Source organism: Lepidochelys kempii, chromosome 15, assembly GCF_965140285.1.
Source record: "Lepidochelys kempii isolate rLepKem1 chromosome 15, rLepKem1.hap1, whole genome shotgun sequence".
In the NCBI taxonomy this organism is placed as follows: Eukaryota; Metazoa; Chordata; order Testudines; family Cheloniidae; genus Lepidochelys; species Lepidochelys kempii.
In genome coordinates, this window is record NC_136394.1 from 707,638 (window position 1) to 732,983 (window position 25,346).

A 25,346-nucleotide genomic window follows, 5' to 3' on the forward strand; every position below is an offset into this window, starting at 1 on the left:
CCCGGCAGGCTGCTGTGCAGTACAACATTGCCACCAGTTTGAGAGGCAGCAGGGGAGCCCCAGCAGGTGCCTTGGTCAATGGCAAACCCAACACGGGGGTGCAAAGGACAGGGGAGGAATCAGTCCCAAATAACAGATATGCGAGTTAAGCCTGAGCCTGCAGATCAGCTGATCCCCCCCCCCCCCCTTCCACGACACACACCGGGGTCAGCCGCACCAGGGCAATGAATAGCATAAATCTCAGAGGGGCACAGCACTCTAGGTCCTTCCCTTCACTTCTTAATGGGGCTGGTTAGATTATTGTGGTCTGAAATTAGGTGTAATTAAATCTGAGATTAATTCCTTTGCCTTGAGAACAGCACCCCGGAGGAGCATTGCGAAGGGAAGATAGGATGAAAGCCCATCAGTAGCTCCGGGAAACAGGAGAGGAGAATTTCTAAAGATCTGTTGTCAATTAATGCTGTGCCCAATCTCTGATTCCTCGAACCAAAGATATTGCACAAAAGAGATTTCAGTTACATGCAACTATGCATCAGATCAGACCCTCTGCAGAGAATATAACACTTCTCAGTTTGCAAAACTTCCCCGACCTTCCCAGTGCTTAAAATCCATCTCTCTCTAATTCGACTGTCCATCTAAAATACCCCCTCCATCCTCACTGATCTCATCCTAGTCTGCCTCTTATAATATAAAAACAAGAGGACCCCCCAAGACATTAAAAGGCAACACAGCTAAAACTGATAGGAGGAAACACTTAAAATGTCTAATTTATCTCTCTGGAGCTCGCTGCCACAAGACATGGGTGAGGTAAAGAGTTTGATAGGGTTTTGAAAAAAGAATAAGGTGTTTATAGTGATTATCAGAAAGAATAAAAATGTGTAAAGGAGATCAACCTTCCTGCTCCAAGATGTAACCGCACACCCATAAATCTGTGGCTAGAAATGGCCCCCAAATGGGCTTGTTATTCTTAAGGTCCACATTTTTGAGACTGTCCCTGATTTTGGGTGTCTGACTTGAGACATGGTTTTCCAAGTGCTGAGCACCCCCAACCTCATTTGAAACCAAGGGAGCTTCAAGCCCCCAGCATCCCTGGAAATTTGGCCTCAGATCTCTCAGCGCCTACAGTCTGGGAGGGAACTTTCTGGGAGGCATTATTGTCCCTTATGGAAGGGTTTTGATACCTGCCTCTGAAGTATCTAGTGCTGGCCACTAGTTCAGTGTCCTGGCTCTAGCAGAGGTTCCTTGGGTCTGTTCCAGGCGGGCAACTCCTCCGTCCTGCTACAGCCTGAGTCAAAAAGGCAGAGGAGTCTCCAAATTGCCCCTGACATTAGGACACATGGCAGGTTCCAGCTTCACCTCAAAGGGAGAGATTTGGACATCCCCAGCCTGTCTTTTGGGGTCTTGGTTTGTTTGAAGTTTGTGTCTACACATTTAAAATCAAATGTAAGCAGTAGCACAAGGTGTTGGCTTGACAACCCTGCAGGCCCTACGTTTAGCCACAGAAGAGGTCAAACAGCCAGCAACAGGATAAATTGCCCCCTTAGAATCATAGAATATCAGAGTTGGAAGGGACCTCTGGAGGACATCTAGCCCTGGTCTACACTAGGACTTTAGGTCGAATTTAGCAGCGTTAAATCGATGTAAACCTGCACCCGTCCACACAATGAAGCCCTTTATTTCGACTTAAAGGGCTCTTAAAATCGATTTCCTTACTCCACCCCAACAAGTGGATTAGCGCTTAAATCGACGTGGCCGGCTCAAATTCGGGGTACTGTGGACACAATTCGATGGTATTGGCCTCCGGGAGCTATCCCGGAGTGCTCCATTATGACTGCTCTGGACAGCACTCTCAACTCAGATGCACTGGCCAGGTAGACAGGAAAAGAACCGCGAACTTTTGAATCTCATTTCCTGTTTGGCCAGCGTGGCAAGCTGCAGGTGACCATGCAGAGCTCATCAGCACAGGTGACCATGATGGAGTCCCAGAATCGCAAAAGAGCTCCAGCATGGACCGAACGGGAGGTACGGGATCTGATCGCTGTTTGGGGAGAGGAATCCGTGCTATCAGAACTCTGTTCCAGTTTTCGAAATGCCAAAACCTTTGTGAAAATCTCCCAGGGCATGAAGGACAGAGGCCATAACAGGGACCCGAAGCAGTGCCGCGTGAAACTGAAGGAGCTGAGGAAAGCCTACCAGAAAACCAGAGAGGCGAACAGCCGCTCTGGGTCAGAGCCCCAAACATGCCGCTTCTATGATGAGCTGCATGCCATTTTAGGGGGTTCAGCCACCACTACCCCAGCCGTGTTGTTTGACTCCTTCAATGGAGATGGAGGCAATACGGAAGCAGGTTTTGGGGACGAAGAAGATGATTATGAGGAGGAGGTTGTAGATAGCTCACAGCAAGCAAGCGGAGAAACCGGTTTTCCTGACAGCCAGGAAGTGTTTCTCACCCTAGACCTGGAGCCAGTACCCCCCAAACCCACCCAAGGCTGCCTCCTGGACCCAGCAGGCGGAGAAGGGACCTCTGGTGAGTGTACCTTTTAAAATACTATACATGGTTTAAAAGCAAGCATGTGAAAGGATTACTTTGCCCTGGCATTTGCGGTTCTCCTAGATGTAGTCCTAAAGCCTTTGCAAAAGGTTTCTGGGGAGGGCAGCCTTATTGCGTCCTTCATGGTAGGACACTTTACCACTCCAGGCCAGTAACACGTACTCGGGAATCATTGTAGAACAAAGCACTGCAGTGTATGTTTGCTGGCATTCAAACAACATCCGTTCTTTATCTCTCTGTGTTATCCTCAGGAGAGTGAGATATCATTCATGGTCACCTGGTTGAAATAGAGTGCTTTTCTTCAGGGGACACTCAGAGGAGCCCATTCCTGCTGGGCTGTTTGCCTGTGGCTAAACAGAAATGTTCCCCGCTGTTAGCCACAGGGAGGGGGGAAGGTTGAGGGGGTAGTCACGCGGTGGGAGGAGGCAAAATGCGACCTTGTAACGAAAGCACATGTGCTATGTATGTAATGTTAACAGCAAGGTTTACCCTGAAAGAGTGTAGCCACTGTTTTATAAAATGTGTCTTTTTAAATACCGCTGTCCCTTTTTTTTCTCCACCAGCTGCATGTGTTTCAATGATCACAGGATCTTCTCCTTCCCAGAGGCTAGTGAAGCTTCGAAAGAAAAAAAAACGCACTCGCGATGAAATGTTCTCCGAGCTCATGCTGTCCTCCCACACTGCCAGAGCACAGACGAATGCGTGGAGGCAAATAATGTCAGAGTGCAGGAAAGCACAAAATGACCGGGAGGAGAGGTGGCGGGCTGAAGAGAGTAAGTGGCGGGCTGAAGACAGGGCTGAAGCTCAAATGTGGCGGCAGCGTGATGAGAGGAGGCAGGATTCAATGCTGAGGCTGCTGCAGGACCAAACCAGTATGCTCCAGTGTATGGTTGAGCTGTAGCAAAGGCAGCTGGAGCACAGACTGCCACTGCTGCCCCTCTGTAACCAACCGCCCTCCTCCCCAAGTTCCATAGCCTCCACACCCAGACGCCCAAGAACGCGGTGGGGGGGCCTCTGGCCAACCAGCCACTCCACCACAGAGGATTGCCCCAAAAAAAGAAGGCTGTCATTCAATAAATTTTAAAGTTGTAAACTTTTAAAGTGCTGTGCTTAAAGTGCTGTGTGGCATTTTCCTTCCCTCCTCCACCACCCCTCCGGGCTACCTTGGTAATCATCCCCCTATTTGTGTGATGAATGAATAAAGAATGCATAAATGTGAAGCAACAATGACCTTATTGCCTCTGCAAGCGGTGATTGAAGGGAGGAGGGGCGGGTGGTTAGCTTACAGGGAAGTAGAGTGAACCAAGGGGCGGGGGGTTTCATCAAGGAGAAACAAACAGAACTTTCACACCGTAGCCTGGCCAGTCATGAAACTGGTTTTCAAAGCTTCTCTGATGCGTACCGCGCCCTCCTGTGCTCTTCTAACCGCCCTGGTGTCTGGCTGCGCGTAACCAGCAGCCAGGCGATTTGCCTCAACCTCCCACCCCGCCATAAACGTCTCCCCCTTACTCTCACAGATATTGTGGAGCACACAGCAAGCAGTAATAACAGTGGGAATATTGGTTTCGCTGAGGTCTAAGCGAGTCAGTAAACTGCGCCAGCGCGCTTTTAAACGTCCAAATGCACATTCTACCACCATTCTGCACTTGCTCAGCCTGTAGTTGAGCAGCTCCTGACTACTGTCCAGGCTGCCTGTGTACGGCTTCATGAGCCATGGCATTAAGGGGTAGGCTGGGTCCCCAAGGATACATATAGGCATTTCAACATCCCCAACAGTTATTTTCTGGTCTGGGAAGAAAGTCCCTTCCTGCAGCTTTTGAAACAGACCAGAGTTCCTGAAGATGCGAGCATCATGCACCTTTCCCGGCCATCCCACGTTGATGTTGGTGAAATGTCCCTTGTGATCCACCAGAGCTTGCAGCACTATTGAGAAGTACCCCTTGCGGTTTATGTACTCGGCGGCTTGGTGCTCCGGTGCCAAGATAGGGATATGGGTTCCGTCTATGGCTCCACCACAGTTAGGGAATCCCATTGCAGCAAAGCCATCCACTATGACCTGCACATTTCCCAGGGTCACTACCCTTGATATCAGCAGATCTTTGATTGCGTGGGCTACTTGCATCACAGCAGCCCCCACAGTAGATTTGCCCACTCCAAATTGATTCCCAACTGACCAGTAGCTGTCTGGCGTTGCAAGCTTCCACAGGGCTATCGCCACTCGCTTCTCAACTGTGAGGGCTGCTCTCATCTTGGTATTCATGCGCCTCAGGGCAGGGGAAAGCAAGTCACAAAGTTCCATGAAAGTGCCCTTACGCATGCGAAAGTTTCGCAGCCACTGGGAATCGTCCCAGACCTGCAACACTATGCTGTCCCACCAGTCTGTGCTTGTTTCCCGAGCCCAGAATCGGCATTCCACAGCATGAACCTGCCCCATTAGCACCATGATGCATGCATTGTCAGGGCCCATGCTTTCAGAGAAATCTGTGTCCATGTCCTGATCACTCACGTGACTGCGCTGACGTCGCCTCCTCGCCCGGTATCGCTTTGCCAGGTTCTGGTGCTGCATATACTGCTGGATAATGCGTGTGGTGTTTAGTGTGCTCCTAATTGCCGAAGTGAGCTGAGCGGCCTCCATGCTTGCCTTGGTATGGCGTCCGCACAGAAAAAAGGCGCGGAACGATTGTCTGCCGTTGCTCTGACAGAGGGAGGGGCGACTGACGACACGGATTACAGGGTTGGCTTCAGGGAGCTAAAATCAACAAAGGGGGTGCCTGTACATCAAGGAGTATTTCAGGCAGGACTTCATGGAGGGTTCCAATAAGAAATGGTGCACCTAAGTTATTGTCCTTATTGGAACAAGAAGGTTAGCCTGGCCTCTGATTGATACATGGCTAGATTTACCTCGCTGCACCTTCTCTGTGAGTGACTGCAGTGTGATCTAGAAGAATGAGTCCCCTAGACAGGGGAGGGGGGGAAGCAAATGAGTACAAAACAAATCTGGTCTATTTCTTGTTTTGATCCACTCCATCTCTCTTTTACATCTTTGGCTGCCCAGGCGCTCCCAGCCGATGTGGCCAGGAGCACCTCGGACATGACGATGACGGCTACCAGTCGTACTGTACCGTCTGCTGCCACAAGGCAAGGGGTTGCTGCTACTGTGGAGCAATGCCGTACCGCGTCTGCCAGCACCCAGGAGACATAGGTATGCCGTGGTATGGCGTCTGCACAGGTAACTCAGGGAAAAAAGGCGCGAAATGATTGTCTGCCCTTGCTTTCACGGAGGGAGGGAGGGAACGGGGGCCTGACGATATGTACCCAGAACCACCTGCGACAATGTTTTAGCCCCATCAGGCATTGGGATCTCAACCCAGAATTCCAATGGGCAGCGGAGACTGCGGGAACTGTGGGATAGCTACCCACAGTGCAACGCTCCGGAAGTCGACTCTAGCCTCGGTACCGTGGAAGCGCTCCGCCGAGTTAATGCACTTAGAGCATTTTCTGTGGGGACACACACACTCGAATATATAAAACCGATTTCTAAAAAACCGACTTCTATAAATTCGACCTTATTCCATAGTGTAGACATACCCTTAGTCCAACCCCCTGCCCAGAGCAGGACCAATCCCATCTAAATCATCCCAGCCAGGGCTTTGTCAAGCCTGACCTTAAAAACCTCAAAGGAAGGAAATTCCACCACCTCCCTAGGCAACGCATTCCAGTGTTTCACCACCCTCTTAGTGAAAAAGTTTTTCCTAATATCCAATCTAAACCTCCCCCACTGCAACTTGACACCATTACTCCTTGTCCTGTCATCTGCTATCACTGAGAATAGTCTAGATCCATCCTCTTTGGATCCACCTTTCAGGTAGTTAAAAGCAGCTATCAAATCCCCCCTCATTCTTCTCTTCCATAGACCAAACAATCCCAGTTCCCTCAGCCTCTCCTCATAAGTCATGTGTTCCAGACCCCTAATCATTTTTGTTGCCCTCCACTGGACTCTCTCCAATTTATCCACATCCTTCTTGTAGTGTGGGGCCCAAAACTGGACACAGTACTCCAGATGAGGCCTCACCAATGTTGAATAGAGGGGAACGATCATGTCCCTCGATCTTCTGGCAATGCCCCTACTTATACATCCCAAAATGCCATTGGCCTTCTTGGCAACAAGGGCACACTGTTGACTCATATCCAGCTTCTCGTTCACTGTAACCCCTAGGTCCTTTTCTGCAGAACTGCTGCCGAGCCATTCAGTCCCTAGCCTGTAGCGGTGCATTGGATTCTTCCGTCCTAAGTGCAGGACTCTGCGCTTGTCCTTGTTGAACCTCATCAGATTTCTTTTGCCCCAATCCTCCAATTTATCTAGGTCCCTCTGTATCCTATCCCTACCCTCCAGCATATCTACCTCTCCTTCCAGTTTCCTCCCCTTCCCCCTCACTACTATGCAAATGTGCCAGGAATTCACCTCTTGGTGTGAGGGACTGTTCAGTCTCTTGCCCAGGCACAGACATGCCAAACCCACAAAAAAAACCTGCCAAAATTGGGCTTATTTTTGGCTTAATTGGCTTGTGAGTTGCTTGTTGACTAGTAGCTTGTTGCTTCTTCTTTTTTTTTTTTTGATCAGCTCCCAGCAAGCAGGGGCAAGGGTGGGAGAGTCAGGGTTGCACAGGAGGCCCACCACTGTCCCCAACTGCACGCCATGGGGATCTAATCACATAGAGTGTTGGGGTTTTTAGGGATTGGCTTTCTGGGGGCTTGTTTTGAAACGGGATTAGCTTGATTTTTGGCTTATTGTGAAAGTCAGGGTGGTTATTTACCGCATGAAAGTTGGCAACTGTGGCCAGGCAGTCCTTCATACCTCTGCTGAGGCTGAATCATTCTGGGTTTCATGTGGACACTTGTCCGCTGGAAACCAGGCTGCAACCCACCGATGCATTTCACAGGGGGCCCTGCGCGGCCGTCAGACAACAGTGGCTCTCAATTGTTAATGAGCTGGGATCTTGGGATCCATGTTCCATGATCCTTTAAAGGAAGATACACGTCGTTGTTTGGGATGATGCAACAGATCATCAAAACCAACTGAACTGCATCCAGAAATAAATCAGTGTGCAATCGGATTCTCCCCTGCCCTGCCCCTCGTGAGATCACTGACACGTGTGAAAGAGGGCTGGGGGGGTGAAATGCTGCCCAGAAACTTTGCACAGGAGTCAATGGCCATGCAAGGTACAAGAATCAGGCTCCCGAGTCTAACACCACAAACCTTTCCTATGCCAGCCATCATAGCCCTGTGAAATCTGTGGAGCTGAGACTTCCTCTGATGAATGCAGATTTCAATGGGGAAGGTAGCCATCTTTGAATGCTGTTTCAGGGTGACTTTCAGGTGATCTTTAGGGCAGCTATGAATGTAGTTCTACACTAAGTTACTGTCACTTGGATTTGTTTACTTTCTAGACAGATAGGAGGACCTGCTTGTGTACATGATGATTAGTTGTGATCCTTCCCTCACTCCCACACAAACACACCACAGAAAGCTCCTGGGATGTCCCACTCTTAACCCATGGCCTCCCTCTCCCTTGAATGCCAGGAAGTGGGGTGAGGGAGAGGTTTCCCTGCCAGCCACCATCCCTCATTTTCTTTTTATTTTAACTTGAAAGTTCCATTGAAACTGACAGGAGGAGTCACGAAAACCAGCTGAGAAGAATGCAAAATAGAACTGTTGATAGCACACGGCACTTCTAGGGCTGCCAAGGTTCCCCAAGCACTAATGAATACCCGCCAGAGAAGTAGGGAAATAGAATTGTCCCTATTTTAGAGCTGGGGAAACTGAGGCACAAAGGTTAAGTCACTTGCCATAGTCCACGCAGGTAGAGCTAGGAACAGACTCCAAATCTCCCAGGACCCACTTGCACACCTTATCTACAAGGTTATTCTTTATCCTTTAGAGGAACAGATTTAAATCCCTATAGCATATGCGCTCTTCAAATGCAGTGGGGGCTGGTTCTCCACCGCCTGGTGCCATCATTAGCACCTATGCCCAGAGCATGTAAAAATGGTACTTCCCGCTCATGCTGCACACCTGGCTCAAGGCAGTGGGGTCCACAGGAAGGGGCGCAGAGGAGCACACTGGGGGTGGGTGCAGTTTGCCTTCATGCACAAATCCCTGCCTGTACATACACTGAAGTAGGTGCTATACGACAAAGCCACGTTTTGCTCCCCCAGACTGACAAACGCCCATTCAAAGCCGACAGCTCTTGCCTCCGAACACACTGGGGAAGAGGTTCTCCCAGCCCAGCTGAGCAAACTCCCTTGCTCCCTACAGGGAGCTCTGAGCCAGTGGTTGCCACCAGCAACGCTCAGGCTTCCCAGGTATTTGTAATAGTGGCGGGGGGCTGTATGTAAGTATGGATCCAAGAATGCTGGATTGCAGAACAGGGGCCTTTTCCTTTAGCACCCCCTCAGCCCTCTCTCCCCTTCCTGAGGCCAGTACAGATGGGTCCGAGTTAGCATCAAAGGAAGAGCAGTTTCACAAAAGGCCCCCACAGGGGCATGTTGGGACAGAGACTAGGAAAGAGCAAGTGTGTGCAGAAGGGCAAGGGGAAGAAAGATGGGAAGCAGGGATGAAAGGCTCACAGGAGGCAGGAAAGGCTCACGGTTTACAAGGAGGGGAACAGAGAGGGGGCAAAGAAGCAACCATGTGAGTTAAGCCACTTCTTCCTGGCTGGCCTTGCAAGAGGTGCTATGACATGGGGAAGGAGCACAGGCTGTGGAGGGGCTCAGAGCTACTCCAGCCCAAACCTTTCTCTCCAGGAGCTGCAGGGAACAAGACCTTAGGCTTCGCTGTGCAAAGGCCCAGGCACAGGGAGGAATCGGCACTGCGGGAACGGTGCGGGCTGCGGGGAAGCTCCCAGCCGCTCCGTGAAGGAGGCGCCCTGGGGAGCAGGGTGCTGGTACCTTGGGCAGCGACCCCGCCGCTCTGCGCTCTCATTCAGAAGCTGCTTAAGGAACAACTGCTGAGCAGTCAGCCCGCGGCCGTGAGCCTTTTCCGCCAGACACAGGCCAGGGTACTCCCTCGCGCCCAGCCCCCTCTGCTAGCCGCCAGGCAACCAGGTGCCCGCCTAGGGCCCAGCAGCGTCCCCGTCCCTGCTCCGGGCCCATCTCGGGGTACGGGGGGGCCCTGCTCCTACTCACCCGGAGAGCTTCCTCTGCCCCGGCTGCGCAGGCTGGAGGGAGCTTACCAGGGGCTCGGCGGCCCCCAGCCCGACCACGCTCCCGGAGCGGGTCCCTCGGCCAGGGCAGCCGGGGCTGCACTCACTGCCCCGGAGCCTCCCGCGCGAGTCAGCTGCCGCCGCCGGCCTGGGCTGCTCCGGGCACCCGACTCCCCCGGGGCTGGGGCCGAGGAGCGGGAGGGTCCTGCGGAAGCTGGGCGCAGGGAGATCCGAAGTCTCGCTTACGGCCTGCGGGCGAGGCCAGGCAAACAGCCTCGGGGCAGAGCGGCGCTGTCTCCAGGCCCTTGCGCCGCTCGGAGACCCCTGCTCCGGCCTCGGTGCTTGTACAGCGCCCAGCACCGGGATCCCCGCGTCTCGAAGGCGCGGCGCCCGCGGGGAAGACCGACACCGCCCCGGCGGGAGGAAGTGACCGGCGTTGCCGAGAAGAGGGACCAGATCTCACCTTGGCTAGCGCCTCCGCCTGCGCGGGGCTCAGGTCTCCCACCCGGCCACTCATGGCCCCGCCGGCGCCGGTCCGCGGCCGCAGCCTCCTGCGCCCCGGCAGCCCGGTCCCGAGCGGAGCCTCCTGCGCCAGGCTGCGAGCCCCACCCCTTAAAGGGGCCGCTCCCCGCCGCCCGCCGGGCCTCGGACACGCCGGGAGCGCGCAGGCGGCCGGGCTGGGCCGGTTTTGCGGGCAGGAGAGAGGGCAGTGTAGCCGCAGAGGCGTTGGGCAGCCGCCCTTGTGCGTGGCTGGCACGGTCGGGTAAGTCCCCTGCCCCTTGACGACCCGCGATAATAGACGTAACTTCTGTGCCTCTGGCCTTGGACTCTTGCTCTGTTGCCCAGTTTGCCCTCTCGGTCTCTGACTCTGCCCTGCCTGGGCACAGCTGCTGCCAAAAGCTTTGATGGTCCCTGCAGGAGTGTGTTTGCACTGAGAAGAGGTGGCAGATTTTGATGCCAAGTTTTGGTTTTGTTCCTTTGGATCAAAATTATGAATTCACCCAGAGATCCCCCAGTGTCTGCGCCACCAACACACAGGACATGCCCCACTCCCCAGACACAGCTGCCTTTGAAAACCTTTGTCCCAGGCCAGAGTTCTCCCCCTCCCCTTTGTCGTTTTTATTTTGCAGGCACACTGTTCCCTTGCAGTCTCCAGTCAAAGAACCCAAGGAACAGGAGGTCTCTCAGCAGCCCCTGAGCCGTGCTGAGCACCCACAGCTCCCACTGACTCCAGGCCAGGTTCCTTCAGGGTCGGGCACTAGGGTCCTGACCCTTGGTTGGCGGCTGAGCTAAAGTCCGTGCAGCTTAGAGGAGGGGGAGAAGAGAAAAGCAGCCCTATGCCACATTCCTGCCTGAGTCTGAGGCCCTCCAGGGAGCAGGGCAGCCCCTGGCACAAGCTAGAGCAACCAGGGGGCTGCTCTAACTTGTGCTTAGCTGCAGTGGTACCCAAAGCCCCATTCTAGAAGCCAAGAAGAGTGCAGAGGGCACTTCCACCATTGTAGGTTGTGACTGCTCTCTATGGCAGGAGCTGTCTTCTTTGTTATTGCTCTGTACAGCACCTGACACAATGGGGTTCCTTGACTGGGGTTTCCAGGCGCTACAAATAGTTACAAATATCAAAACACCCTCTCCCACAGTTATGCCCTGTGCTGGAAGCTGCAAGTTCTGAGCCATTCATCTGGCTCTGCAGTAGTCAGGCCGGGGGTGACTGGCTATGCAGCTTCTTTACTCCTGCAGAACTGGGGTACGTGGGCTACAGTGAAGGCCAGAATCAGGGTCTAGGTCCTTCTGTAGCTATCAAGCAGCTTCTAGACTCAGACCCCAAGTGCTAGAGAGGCCATTTCCAGGCACCGGGGAGCAGGGTTGGGGTGTCCATGGTAGAGACACCAGAACTGCATCTAGCCTGGCAATCATCAAAAATTCCTGCACCATTGAGCTAGAGCTGGTGCAGCTGCCCAATGGACACACTAATGTGGACTGAACCCAGGTGTTTTAGCCCCATGGTATCTAACCTGGTACCAGCTTTTATTGTTTGTATTACGGTAGCACCTAGAAACCCTTATCATAGACCAGACCTCCATTATGCTAGGCCTGGTGCAGCTCCTTCCATAGTCTTCTCCCACCTTTAGCTTCTTACCTGCTGCCCCCACACCCAGATGTGTGGAACAGATTCCCACTTCAAAGCAACCCCTCCCTTCCCCACTTCAAATCTTGCCTGGAAGCCCTACTTCACCCAGGAATGCTTCAGATGTTGATGTTTGTGCTAATAACCTCCCCACGGCCTCCTGTCCCCGAACAGCTGTCTCCTGTCAGGTCTTGGCGTGTCTCATCTGTGTTTGTCTGATCTCTCCAAGCTCCCAGTTTACCTTCGGCCACAAGCAGGGTTGTCATCAGTTCAAGGATGGCACTTAATGGCTTACAGGAGGTGAGGGTATCACAGCACTATCAAAAGTATTAATATTTATAAGGGAGCAGAGAACTAGGATCCCCGCCTCCTGGGTTCAATTCCCAGTGGCTCACAGAGTCACTGTGTGACCTGGAGCAAGTCACGTAGAATCCAGGCCTTGGTTTCCCTATTCATTTCTAGTATGGGAGGCTCATGGTAGAGCTGGCCGAAAAGTGCAAGAGCATTTCTGCAGATGTTTTTTCAAAAAATGTGGCACTTTCCATTTTAATTTTTTTCTGACCTCTTGATGAGTGGGATCGAGAGGCTCAGCTGCGGTGCTGGCTGGAGTTGGGGTGGCCAAGGCCATGGCTGAGGGGTGTTTGGCTAGAGCAGGGGGTGAGGGTCCCAGTTTGGGGGGCCCAGATGGAGTGAGATAAGTGGCGCATTAACCCTCATCCTAACCTAACCCTAATGTGATTCCCTTACCCCGTATCCAGAAAGAGCCCTGTTCCCCAGCCACAGGCCTCTGAGGTCACCGTCTGTACCCAGAGTGACCCTGCCCCCCTCCCCAGGCCTCTGTGAGCTCACTGCTACGCCCCTGTACCCAGAGTGACCCTGCCCCCCTCCCCCAGGCCCCTGTACCCAGAGGGACCCTGTCCCCCTCCCCCAGGCCTCTGTGAGCTCACTGCTACACCCCTGTACCCAGAGTGACCCTGCCCCCCTCCCCCAGGCCTCTGTGAGCTCACTGCTATGCCCCTGTACCCAGAGTGACCCTGCCCCCCTCCCCCAGGCCCCTGTACCCAGAGGGACCCTGTCCCCCTCCCCCAGGCCTCTGTGAGCTCACTGCTACACCCCTGTACCCAGAGTGACCCTGCCCCCCTCCCCAGGCCTCTGTGAGCTCGCTGCTACACCCCTGTACCCAGAGTGACCCTGCCCCCCTCCCCAGGCCTCTGTGAGCTCGCTGCTACACCCCTGTACCCAGAGTGACCCTGCCCCCCTCCCCAGGCCCCTGTACCCAGAGTGACCCTGCCCCTCTCCCCCAGGCCTCTGTGAGCTCACTGCTACGCCCCTGTACCCAAAGTGACCCTGCCCCCCTCCTCCAGGCCTCTGTGAGCTCGCTGCTACACCCCTGTACCCAGAGTGACCCTGCCCCCCTCCCCCAGGCCCCTGTACCCAGAGTGACCCTGCCCCCCTCCCCATGCCTCTGTGAGCTCAGTGCTACACCAGGGAGCAGGATCGGGGCGCGGGGGCTGGCCTCGCTCCACCCAGCACTCCTGTCGGGGTGGCAGGAGCACCAGGCAGGTCGTGCGGAGCAGGGCCCCGGGCAGGGCCCCGGGCTGGACCCCACTCCCCGGACTCTATTTCCGGGGAAGCTACTCTGTTACCCTTATGCGGCCCAGCGGCTCTAACAGGAGCTGATGCTGTTAATGGATACTGGCCCCTGCCATGTGACCGGGACATGGGCTACAAGCAAGTTCGGTGCCCACTGGATTCCCCTTCGGAAGAGCTACTGCATCCACCCCGCGGCTCTACGTCCCAACCACCCAGAAGATCCATCCTATGACAGGAACACATGCGATTAACCAACGCCAAGGAGGAGAATAGCTCTGAGAATGCCCAGAATGCGGCTGCCAGGTCCTGTGTTGGCAACATTGCACAGCCACTAACAATGGGAAACAGCAGCAGCAAATCCAGGCCCCACATGGTGCATCAGCCTCAACGGCCAAACAGGCCCCTGCAGACAGACGAGAGAAGCAGTCTTTCCATTGGGAAGCCATGGAGGTTCACAGATGGGAACTGTTTTCCAATGTCCCATCAAGAGGCAGCTCAGTTTTCTCATCTGTCAGGGGATGTAGTCGTCTCTTGTGTGTGTTTGCAGCTGTGGGGCTAGGCTGAGGTTAGGATTTAGTTGCATTTGATTTAAAAAAAGAAAACAAAGCTGGAACTGTAGCCATTGGCATGAGTGGATAGTTTCCCTGCCCTGGAACAGGTCCCACCTCCTAGGTCTGCTCCTTAGTAATAGGAAAGGGCAAATCTGACAGAGACGTCTGAACTGGCTGGAAGGGAAACAGATCCAATCTCCTGCAAAAGAGGCACTTCTGCGCTGCAGCTACTTGGTTCTCCCAAATGTAAAGGGCCGCCCCCAGAAAGGCATTCTGGGAAAAAGAGTGGACCTAAGAGAGCGAGCCAACAGTGAGGTGCTAGCAGGAACCAGGGAGCTCTCCAGGAAGGGGTCGTTTCTCTCTTATGCTGATTGTTGCTCTGTCACTGTGGGTGCAACCTCTTGTCACCTCAAGCTACGGCAGGTGAGTGGAGCGAGAACACACGATTCGTCTTTCACCAGAGCTTCTGGGAATCAGCCACTGAAGATGGTGCAGCTCCACAGGGTACCCTGGAGCAAAGCTTTGCCTTTGGCCGCCCCTTGGAGCCAGCGGAGGGCTGGGGTAACCCATCCAGGCTTCTAGTCCTGTTTCCTCTGGGTTCTCTGTTGAGTGACTGTTTCCCGTTATTGATGTGGAGGGGGGTGGGGGGACTGCAGGTATAGACTGCAGGGGTTGGCTTATTATTTCCTCTTTGACTATTCTAATCATTCAGGGCGGCGGCAGGGTAAGCAAGGATGGTCACCGGTGTCATGGGCAAAGGGCAAGCAGCACCCCCATTCACTCTCTGGGCCACCTCCTCAGGTGTCAGCCTTGAGCCTTTTCCTCTCCTGGGGCAGAATCCTGCCGTTCTCCCGCACCTGGGCTACAGCACCCTGTGTGTTACCATGCTGACTGAGTGCAGCACCTGCGGTTCTTCCCTGCAGGAGTCTGACCGGGGTGAACAGTGACCCCACAGCTGGCTTAAACCAAACTACGGTTGTTTTAACAGTAGGAATAAAGCATTTAGAGAACAATGCTTTTAAAGCAGTCCACAGGCATGGCTTATCCTATCCTCCTGGTGACCTAGACCGGAGTGGGCAAACTACGGCCCGGGAGCCACATCCAGGGGCATCCAGACATTTTAATCTGGCCCTCGAGCTCCCGCCAGGGAGCAGGGTCCAGGGCTTGCCCCGCACTGGTGCTCCAGGCAGGGAGCAGGGTCAGGGGCTTTCCCCACTCTGCGCAGCTCCCGGAAGTAGCAGCATGTCCCCCCTCTGGCTCCTATGGGTATGGGGCAGCCGGGGGCTCTGCACACTGCTGCTGCCCCAACTACTGCCCCTGTAGCTCCCATTGGCCAGGAACCATGGCCAATGGGAGCTGCGGGGCGGCACCTGCAGAGAGAGCAGTGTGCAGAGCCACCTGGTCACGCCTCCGTGTAGGAGCCAGACGGGGGACATGCCGCTGCTTCTGGGAGGTGCTTGAGGTAAGCAACGCCTGGAGCCTGCACCCCTGATTCCCTCCCACCCCCCAACCCCATGCACAAGCCCTGATCCCCCTCCCGCCCTCCAAACCCCTCAGTCCCAGCCCGGAGCACCCTCCTGCTCCCCAAACCTTCAGCCTCACCCCACAGCCCGCACCCCCAGACAGAGCCCTCACACAACCCCCGCACCCACCCCTCTGCCCCTGTCCGGAGCCCCCTCCCGCACCCTGAACTCTTCATTTCTGGCCCCAGGGCCTGCACCCCCAGCCGGAGCCCTCACCTCCTCCCACATCCCAACCCCAAATTTCGTGAGCATTCATGGCCCGCCATACAGTTTCCATACCCAGATGTGGCCCTCAGGCCAAAAAGTTTGCCTACCCCTGACGTAGACAGACCTGGCTTCTTCATGCCTGTGTCTCAGACTGGTTCCCCCCTCTCTTAACAGGGTTCCCTTTTAAACAGCTATAGCCCTTTTGTTCTTCTGTGTTCCCAAGCTCTGGCCCTTCTGATCCTGCAGGCTCTGCAGCAGGTTGAACCAGACTCCTCCGAGCCACTGGCCCTGCCACTGTTCCTTACCACCCCTCATGTATTTGCCAAGGGGGTGCCTCATCTTGAGCCAGTCTTTCCCTTCCCCCTTGTTTTTCCTTACAGCCTCCTATAAAACGACACCAATACGTTCCTGTAGTGACATCCCAGGAGCCAGCCCAACATACTGCATGCATCAGTTGTTAGAGAACAGCTCCAGTTCTGCCACAGTCTCATCCGCGAAGCGGCGAGAATCACGCTGCATGGAGGCGGGAAGGTGCCGTGGGATGGGCTCGCTGCAGGCCCTGAGCTGGCAGCGTGAGTTGGGATTAGGAGGTTTGGGGAAGGCCTTCCACGTGCACTGATGTGGCTTGGGTTAGGGTGTAGCCTCACAGCTTATTGCACCTGGCCCACCCAGGGATGTTATGTGGGTGCCCAGGCAATGCCCACACAGTGTTAATCAAGATGGGGAGAAACTCTTACTGGACCAGCGAGGAAACCAATTGTGGGATCAGGGACCCAGCTCTTTCCCTGGTGCCTGTTGTGAGTAGGTAGGGAGAGGCCGTGTCTAGATACAGGTCAAGGGCTGGCTGTTTCTGGCCCATCCCTCAGCCTGGGCACACTCACAGGGCTGCCAGGTGTCTGGTTTCCATCCGGAACACCTGGTCGAAAAGGGACCCTAGCGGCTCTGGTCAGCACTATTGACTGGGCTGTTAAAAGTCCAGTTGGTGGTGCAGTGGGGTTGGCAAGCTCTCTGCTCGGCCCCACATGGTTTCCAGGAAGCAGCTGACACCCTCCAGCTCCTAGGTGGAAGGGCAGCCATGGGGGTTCCATGTGCTGCCCCTGCCCTGAGCACCAGCTCCGCAGCTCCCATTGGCCAGGAATTGCGGCCAATGGAACTGCAGTGGTGACACCTGTGGGTGGGGGCAGCACGCGGACCCACCTGGCCGCCCCTCCACCTAGGAGCCACAGGGACATGTTGCCACTTCCCCAGAGCCCACACCCTCAACACCCTCCCACACCTCAACCCCCACCCCATCCCAGAGCCCCCTCCTGCACCCAGAATCCCTCATTTCTGGCCCCACCCTGGAGTCCGCATCCCCAGCCCAGAGCCTGTACCCTCTCCTGCACCCCAACCCTCTGCCCCAGCCCAGAGCCCCCTCCCACACTCCAAAACCCTGGCCCCTCCCCCCACCCGGAGCCCCCTCCTGCACCCCAAAATCCTCATCCCTGGCCCCACCCCAGAGCCCACACCCCCAGTTGAGGCCCACACCCCCTCCTGCATCCCAAACCCCTGCCCCAGCCTGGTGAAAATGAACGAGTCAGCAAGGGTGAGGGAGAGTGAGCAACAGAGGGAGGGGGCGGGGCCTCAGAGAAGGGGTGGGGCGGGTCTCTGGGCAGGGGGGTGGCGAAAGGGTATTCAATTTTCTGCTCTTAGAAAGTTGGGAATCCTACACGCTGGGCGCTCCATTGCTCGTGGGCAGGGCACTGGCGGGGTGACTGTGAGCAGCGGCATGTGCTGGCTCCTGCAGAGTGTGCTGTCAATAACCAAATCACAGACGTGGCCCTGGCCCCGCTCGTGTCCCTGAGGCTGGGCTCCTCCTTGGCCTCTTCCCCGTGAGTCTTCTAGGCTGAGCGTCTGCACGCTGCCCCCATAGAGTGCAGCACAGGGGGAAGAGGGTCAAACCAACTTCACGCCACATTTGTGCCTTTGGATTATGAGCTGGCTGGGGGCTGGCAGGGTCATTGGTGTAGATGAGCAGCTGCAGAAGTGCCCCGATTTACAGTCGCTTCATGATGGCTCCCTAGGAACCCCCTCAGGGGCACACTATGGCCCTCACCCCTCATGCCCTCAGTACATCCAGGGGAATTCTGTCCCAGCCTCTCATCGCACAGGTCTGGCCCTCTATGCTGCTGGAGTGGCTATGGGGTGCCCTGGCTTACTCTGGGTGTGGAGCGCCAGCCTCAGGACAGGCCCAGAGTGATGTGAACTGGAGCTGTGCTGCCAAATAGTATTGGAAGGCATTTGGGAGAGCTAGCTCCCTCCAGTTGGGCAGCTGCCGAGTTTGCAGGCGCAGCCTGGCTTTGTCTCTTCTGTTCACCTGCGGACATGGAGAAACATAGCAGAGGATTAATGGAGTGAAAATTTTCTGTGGCTCCAGCCCAGACACGGATAAATCCCCTATCAAATTCCATCTGAGCTTTGCCTCCATCAGGAGAATTGGGTGCTTTGGCCCAAATTCTGTCTCTCCGTTCCTGCACTTGGCTAAGGGATGAAAGAGGAAGAGAGGCAAAGGACCAGCTTGCACCTCCTGAATGCTCCATTCAGCCAGAGGTCTTCCCAGCCCGCAGTGCACAGTATCTTAGGGCTTGGCTACACTTGCGAGTTACAGTGCAATAAAGGAGGCCCGGGTGCCCTAGCTCACTACCGTCCACACTGGCAAGGCACGTAGAGCGCTCGGACTCCGTGGCTAGAGCACTCCTGGTGATCCACCTTGGCGAGTGGAATAACGTTTGCTGCGCCCCCGCTGGAGTGCCACGGCGCCAGTGTGGACGCCCTGGTCTGTTAGTGCGCTCGGATCGACCTCCAGACGTGTCCCACAATGCCTGTGCTAGCCACTCTGGTCATCACTCTGACCTCTACTGGCCTGCCCTCAGGTGACCACCCGTTAGACCCACCCTTTAAATTCTCTGGGAATTTTGAAAATCCCCTTCCTGTTTGCTCAGCCAGGCGTGGAGTGCTCTCAGCGCATCTGTCCAGGTGACCATGCCGCCGCGCGCCAGACGATCCCGAGTAAGGAGCAAATGCGAGGTGCTGGACCTCATCAGTGTTTGGGGGGAGGAAGCTGTCCAGTCCCAGCTGCGCTCCAGCTGCAGGAATTACAATACATTCGGTCAGCTATCAAGGGACATGATGGAAAGGGGTCATGACCGGGACGCAGTGCAGCGCAGGGTTAAAGTGAAGGAGTGGCAGGATGCCTTCTGCAAAGCCCCTGAGGCAAACCGCTGCTCCGGTGCTGCCCCCGCAACCTGCTGTTTCTACAAAGAGCTGGATGCGATACTTGGGGCCGACCCCACCTCCACTCTGAAGACCACCATGGACACTTCAGAGCCCAGTTCAACAAGGCAGGAGGAGGAGGAAAGTGGGAGCGAGGGTGCTGAGGCGGAGGAAGACACCCCGGAATCCCTAGATGCATGCAGCCAAGAGCTGTTCTCAAGCCAGGAGGAGGGTCGCAGCGGTCAGTGCCTGGGGAAGGACAAACACCAGAGGAGGTGCCCAGTAAGCGGCTTTTATTTTGGGAAGGAAGTTATTCGGTGCAGGCTCTTGGGGCAAGGAGGGTTAGGGCTGCATGCATGCCTAGATGCGGAATAAGGCGTTGATGTGCTCTCTCACATTGCGGTAATCGGCCTCAGTGATCTCTTCAAAGGTCTCATCCAGAGCTTGGGCAATGCGCTTGTGCAGGTTTCTCGGGAGAGCCACTGTGGTCCTTGTCCCAGTCAGGCTAACATGTCCGCACCACCGTGCCGTGAGGGGCGGAGGGACCATTGTTGCACACAGGCAAGCTGCATATGGGCCAGGGCGGAATCCGCATAGCAGCAGAAGACCCTCCCTTGCTTCCCAGGTCACCCTCAGCAGCGAGATCTCTTCCAGGCCGAACTCCTGTGGAAAATGAGGGGACAGTGTTCAGTATAGGGCCCCCCTGCCACTGTTGGCTCTCCCTAAGGCACAGAAACCCAGAGGACAGTACGGCCATGAAACAATCAGTCATACTTGATCCTGTGCTTACTCACCATTTTGGGGCTCCCGTGGGTTATGTGCGCTCGCTTTGGGATCGGCAAATTATGCTATTGTGTAGACTGTGCTTGCCCTTAAGTAGGGGGGAATCATTGCTCTGTCTGGTGTGAACAATGCTGCCTCTGTTAAGTGTTGCATTTTGCCTTTACAGATGCAACCTTGAGATCTCAGCCGTCCATGTTATCACCGGCCGAAAGACTCCAAAGAATCAGAAAGAGGCCATGTAGAAGCAAGGAAGACATGTTACATGAAGTAATGCAGCATTCAAGTAATGAAAATCAAAAAGTGCAGGAGTGGTGGGACAGTGAAAGGAGGATCCGCCAGCAGAATGAGGGGCGCCGGCACAAAAGCACAGTGCTCTGGCAGCAAAGCACGGAGCAGCTGATAAGCATAATGGAGCGCCAAGCGGACTCGATCCAGGCGCTCGTAGCCATGCAGGCGGAGCACTACCGTGCCTGACCCCCCCCCACACAGCGCTTGTCCAAAACTTTCCCTTGTGCTCCCATGTCACCTCCAACCCACTTTCCCCAACATCTGGGTTCTGACCGCCACCAGCTGCCTCCAACACCTGTAGCTTCACCACCCAGCCCTGAAAACGACGACCCTGACCCACTGCACTCAGCCCCCCTCAACATGCCTTATAGCCATCCTGAAGTGCAGCGCTCATTGCACAGCACTCCAGACAGGAAGGCTGAGTGTGATAACGACATACACAAATCTGTGATTGGACCCCCCACGCCACCCTCTTGCCCTTTCTGTTTCCCAAGCAGTTGTGTTTCTTTTCAATAAATGAATTTTATTTTCAATACTTGGATTTTTTGGCTTTGAAAACATTCTTTATTACTGCATAAAGTAAAAGATACCTCAGCCCAGGAAAGAAACAGGCACTGCAAGTCAGCGTAGCAAACATAGATTCCTACTAACATTGGAACCACTGCACTTCACTCCCGTGCAGGGCACCAGACATTACTGGTGGCTTTCAGCCTCAAATTGCTCCCTCGAGGCATCCCTAATCCTTGCAGCCGCACGCTGGGCCCCTCTAATAGCCCTGCTCTCTGGCTGTTCACATTCAGCCTCCAGATGTTAAACCTCCAAGGTCCATGCCTGAGTGAATCTTTCACCCTTCCCTTCACAAATGTTATGGAGGGTACAGCATGCGGATATAACTGTGGGGATGCTGTCATCGGCCAGGTCCAGCTTCCCATACAGAGAGCGCCAGCGGCCCTTTAAAGCACACTCCACAGTCATTCTGCACTGGCTCAGCCTGTTGTTGAACCACTCCTTGCTGCTGTCAAGGCTCCCTGAGTAGGGTTTCATGAGCCACGGCATTAAAGGGTAAGCAGGGTCTCCAAGGATCACAATGGGCATTTCGACTTCCCCTACGGTGATCTTCTAGTCTGGGAAGAAAGTCCCGGCTTGCAGCTTCCTGAACAGGCCAGTGTTCCAAAAGATGCGTGCGTCGTGCACCTTTCCGGGCCAGCCTGCGTTAATATCAATGAAATGCCCACGGTGACCCACAAGCGCCTGGAGAACCATAGAAAAATACCTCTTCCGATTAACGTACTTGGAAGCTAGGTGGGCTGGTGCCAGAATTGGAATATGCATCCCATCTATCGCCCCTCCACAGTTAGGTAAACCTATTTGTGCAAAGCCATCCACAATGTCATGCACGTTACCCAGAGTCACAGTTCTTCTGAGCAGGATGCGATTAATGGCCCCGCAAACTTGCATCAACATGATTCCAACGGTTGACTTTCCCACTCCAAACTGGTTGGTGACCGATCGGTAGCTGTCTGGAGTTGCCAGCTTCCAGATTGCAATAGCCACCGTCTTCTTCGCTGTCGGGGCAGCTCTGAATATCGTGTCCTTGCGCCGCAGGGTGTGGGCGAGCTCCTCACACAGTCCCATGAAAGTGGCTTTCTGCATCCGAAAGTTCTGCAGCCACTGCTCGTCATCCCAGACTTGCATGATGATGTGATCCCACCACTCAGTGCTTGTTTCCCAAGTCCAAAACCAAAGTTCCACGGTGGTGAGCATGTCCGTGAATGCCACAAGCAAACTCGTGTCATATGCGTTACTTGAGTCGATATCATCGGAGCCCTCACTGTCACTTTGGAGGATAAGGAATAACTCGACTGCCAAACGTGACGTGCTGGCGAGACTCGTCAGCGTACTCCTCAGCAGTTCGGGCTCCATTCCCGCAGAGCGAAAGGGAAGACAGAGCGCACAGTATAGAAAACGTTGAAAGATGGCGCCAAGTGTGGTTGGAAGCACAGGGATTGCTGGGATGCGAACAGATGCATCACGGGGCGTTGGGACAGGACCCAGAATGCTCCCCCCATCCCCTTCCCACAAGCCAGAACGCCAGAATGGGAAGAGGTGCTCTGTGGGATAGCTGCCCATAACGCACTGCTCCCAATGCCGCTGCAAGTGTGCAAATGTGGCCACGCCCGTGCGCTTGTTGCTGTCAGTGTGGACAGACTGCAGCGCTTTCCCTACTGCGCTCTCCGAAGGCAGGTTTAACTCAAAGCGCTCTGCATCTGCAAGTGTAGCCATGCCATTAGAGTGACCTCAAAGGTGCCTTAATCAATGTTCTGTCTGCAATGGTTCCTTATGAGTCATGCACCAAGCAAGGGAGCTGCATTCCCGTGTGCTATGCCCATGCCCCCTCCATCCCTGGGCCACATCCTGTCTAAGAATCTGGATTGGGGGGCCAAAACAGAACCATTTTAATAGCTCTCTCCCAGCCAGAGAAACCATTTACACCAGGGCAGTTCTACAGGGCAGTTCCACCCCCGTTAGTGGAAAAGAGAATTGGACCCAATGGCTGTAAAGTTATCTGGATGTGAAATTGCTGTTGAGTCCAAGGGGAACAAATCCGAGTTAGATTCCAGTTTACCTTCGGCCACGGGTGGGGTTGTCATCAGTTCAAGAGTGGTGGGTAATGGACATGCTGGACTGGAGCCTTACAGTAGGGGAGGGTATCACAGCAAAGAGGGAAGAGAAGGTCGCATAGTCCATACCTGCAATGCAGCATAGGGCATAATGGGCACCCCTGCTTATAGAGTCCAATAAAACGGAATTTTGCTGGTTCTTTTTTACAACACCCTGTAGGAGCAGCACCCAGAAGTGTAACCAACTGGATAAACCGATTCCTACATTGTAGCCACTCCAGAATTCAGAACAAATGGAACCTTCTGCTCAATTAAATGTTGTGCCTGATTCCATTGAGGGAACGTTCACTGTCCCAAGGGGTGGGGGAGCATTTGGAAGAGGAATGCAAGGATGAGCCTGGAGTGGAACCAAGACAGATGCGTCCTCTTGAATGGTTGCTATAGTTACAGCGCTATCGATTGGCCAGAGTCTCTGCTGGAGTTTTACATAAGGCCAGAATGGACCATGATGATCAACGACCCTGTGTTGCATATGAGAAACGGAGGATTTTCTGGACAAAAGTCAGGATAGGCTTCTACGGGCACAAAGCTCTAAAGATTTAGAGCAGGTTGCACAGCGGAGCCAAGAGGCCAGTGAAGAAGCTTGGCAACATGTGACCTCCAGAAGAAGAAGGGGGAATGTCCGGGTTCCAGCAACGCGGACACAGGTAACTAACCGCTTTCATGTTCTCTCCACAGGTACCGCTGAGGAGAGTGGACCAGCTGATATGTCCGGGGGGAGAAAGCAGAAGGAGACTCCGCTGGTTGGAACGCATGAGATGCGCTGTCCTGAGGTTGGGGGTTCCACGACCACCACTCCCAAGAGAAGGAGGCGGGTGGTGGTGGTCGGGGACTCTCTATTCCGGGGGACTGAGTCATCTATCTGCCGCCCTGACCAGGAAAACCGAGAAGTCTGCTGCTTACCAGGGGCTAAGATTCGCGATGTGATGGAGAGACTGCCGAGACTCATCAAGCCCTCGGATCGCTACCCCTTCCTGCTTCTCCACGTGGGCACCAATGATACTGCCAAGAATGACCTTGAGCGGATCACTGCGGACTACGTGGCTCTGGGAAGAAGGATAAAGGAGTTTGAGGCGCAAGTGGTGTTCTCGTCCATCCTCCCCGTGGAAGGAAAAGGCCTGGGTAGGGACCGTCGAATCGTGGAAGTCAACGAATGGCTACGCAGGTGGTGTCGGAGAGAAGGCTTTGGGTTCTTTGACCATGGGATGGTGTTCCATGAAGAAGGAGTGCTAGGCAGAGACGGGCTCCACCTTATGAAGAGAGGGAAGAGCATCTTTGCGAGCAGGCTGGCTAACCTGGTGAGGAGGGCTTTAAACTAGGTTCACCGGGGGAAGGAAACCAAAGCCCTGAGGTAAGTGGGAAAGCGGGATACCGGGAGGAAGCACAGGCAGGAATGTCTGTGAGGGGAGGGCTCCTGCCTCATACTGAGAATGAGGGGCGATCAGCAGGTTATCTCAAGTGCTTATATACGAATGCACAAAGCCTTGGAAACAAGCAGGGAGAACTGGAGGTCCTGGTGATGTCAAGGAATTATGACGTGATTGGAATAAGAGACTTGGTGGGATAACTCACATGACTGGAGTACTGTCATGGATGGTTATAAACTGTTCAGGAAGGACAGGCAGGGCAGAAAAGGTGGGGGAGTAGCACTGTATGTAAGGGAGCAGTATGACTGCTCAGAGCTCCGGTACGAAACTGTAGAAAAACCTGAGTGTCTCTGAATTAAGTTTAGAACTGTGAGCAACAAGAGTGATGTAGTGGTGGGAGTCTGCTATAGACCACCGGACCAGGGGGATGAGGTGGATGAGACTTTCTTCTGGCAGCTCGCGGAAGCTACTAGATCGCACGCCCTGGTTCTCATGGGTGACTTTAATTTTCCTGATATCTGCTGGGAGAGCAATACAGCGGTGCATAGACAATCCAGGAAGTTTTTGGAAAGCGTAGGGGACAATTTCCTGGTGCAAGTGCTAGAGGAGCCAACTAGGGGGGGAGCTTTTCTTGACCTGCTGCTCACAAACCGGGAAGAATTAGTAGGGGAAGCAAAAGTGGATGGGAATCTGGGAGGCAGTGACCATGAGTTGGTTGAGTTCAGGATCCTGGCACAGGGAAGAAAGGTAAGCAGCAGGATACGGACCCTGGACTTCAGGAAAGCAGACTTCGACTCCCTCAGGGAACGGATGGGTAGGATCCCCTGGGGGACTAACATGAAGGGGAAAGGAGTCCAGGAGAGCTGGCTGTATTTCAAGGAATCCCTATTGAGGTTACAGGGACAAACCATCCCGATGTGTCGAAAGAATAGTAAATATGGCAGGCGACCAGCTTGGCTTAACGGTGAAATCCTAGCGGATCTTAAACATAAAAAAGAAGCTTACAAGAAGTGGAAGGTTGGACATATGACCAGGGAAGAGTATAAAAATATTGCTCGGGCATGTAGGAATAAAATCAGGAGGGCCAAATCGCACCTGGAGCTGCAGCTAGCGAGAGATGTTAAGAGTAACAAGAAAGGTTTCTTCAGGTATGTTGGCAACAAGAAGAAAGCCAAGGAAAGTGTGGGCCCCTTAATGAACGAGGGAGGCAACCTAGTGACAGA

At 54.3% G+C, this 25,346-nt stretch overlaps 1 protein-coding gene across 5 annotated transcripts in view; it reads right to left on the minus strand.

Moving 5' to 3' along the window:
- Positions 1-10,440, minus strand: part of SEC14L2 (SEC14 like lipid binding 2) — a 41,049-nt gene extending 30,609 nt beyond the window's left edge. For 2 of the 5 annotated variants that reach the window (XM_073312521.2, XM_073312519.2), the window contains exon 1: positions 10,217-10,440. Coding sequence is in view for 3 of the 5 variants with exons in the window: in XM_073312519.2 (XP_073168620.1) it covers positions 10,217-10,270 (54 nt within the window). In the remaining 2 variants the exon portion in view is untranslated. Of the gene's footprint in view, positions 1-7,365; positions 7,571-9,736; positions 9,854-10,216 lie in introns of those variants that run through there. The other 3 variants (XM_073312518.1, XM_073312522.1, XM_073312520.2) reach the window with 3 other exon arrangements.
- Positions 10,441-25,346: the final 14,906 nt, after the last annotated feature.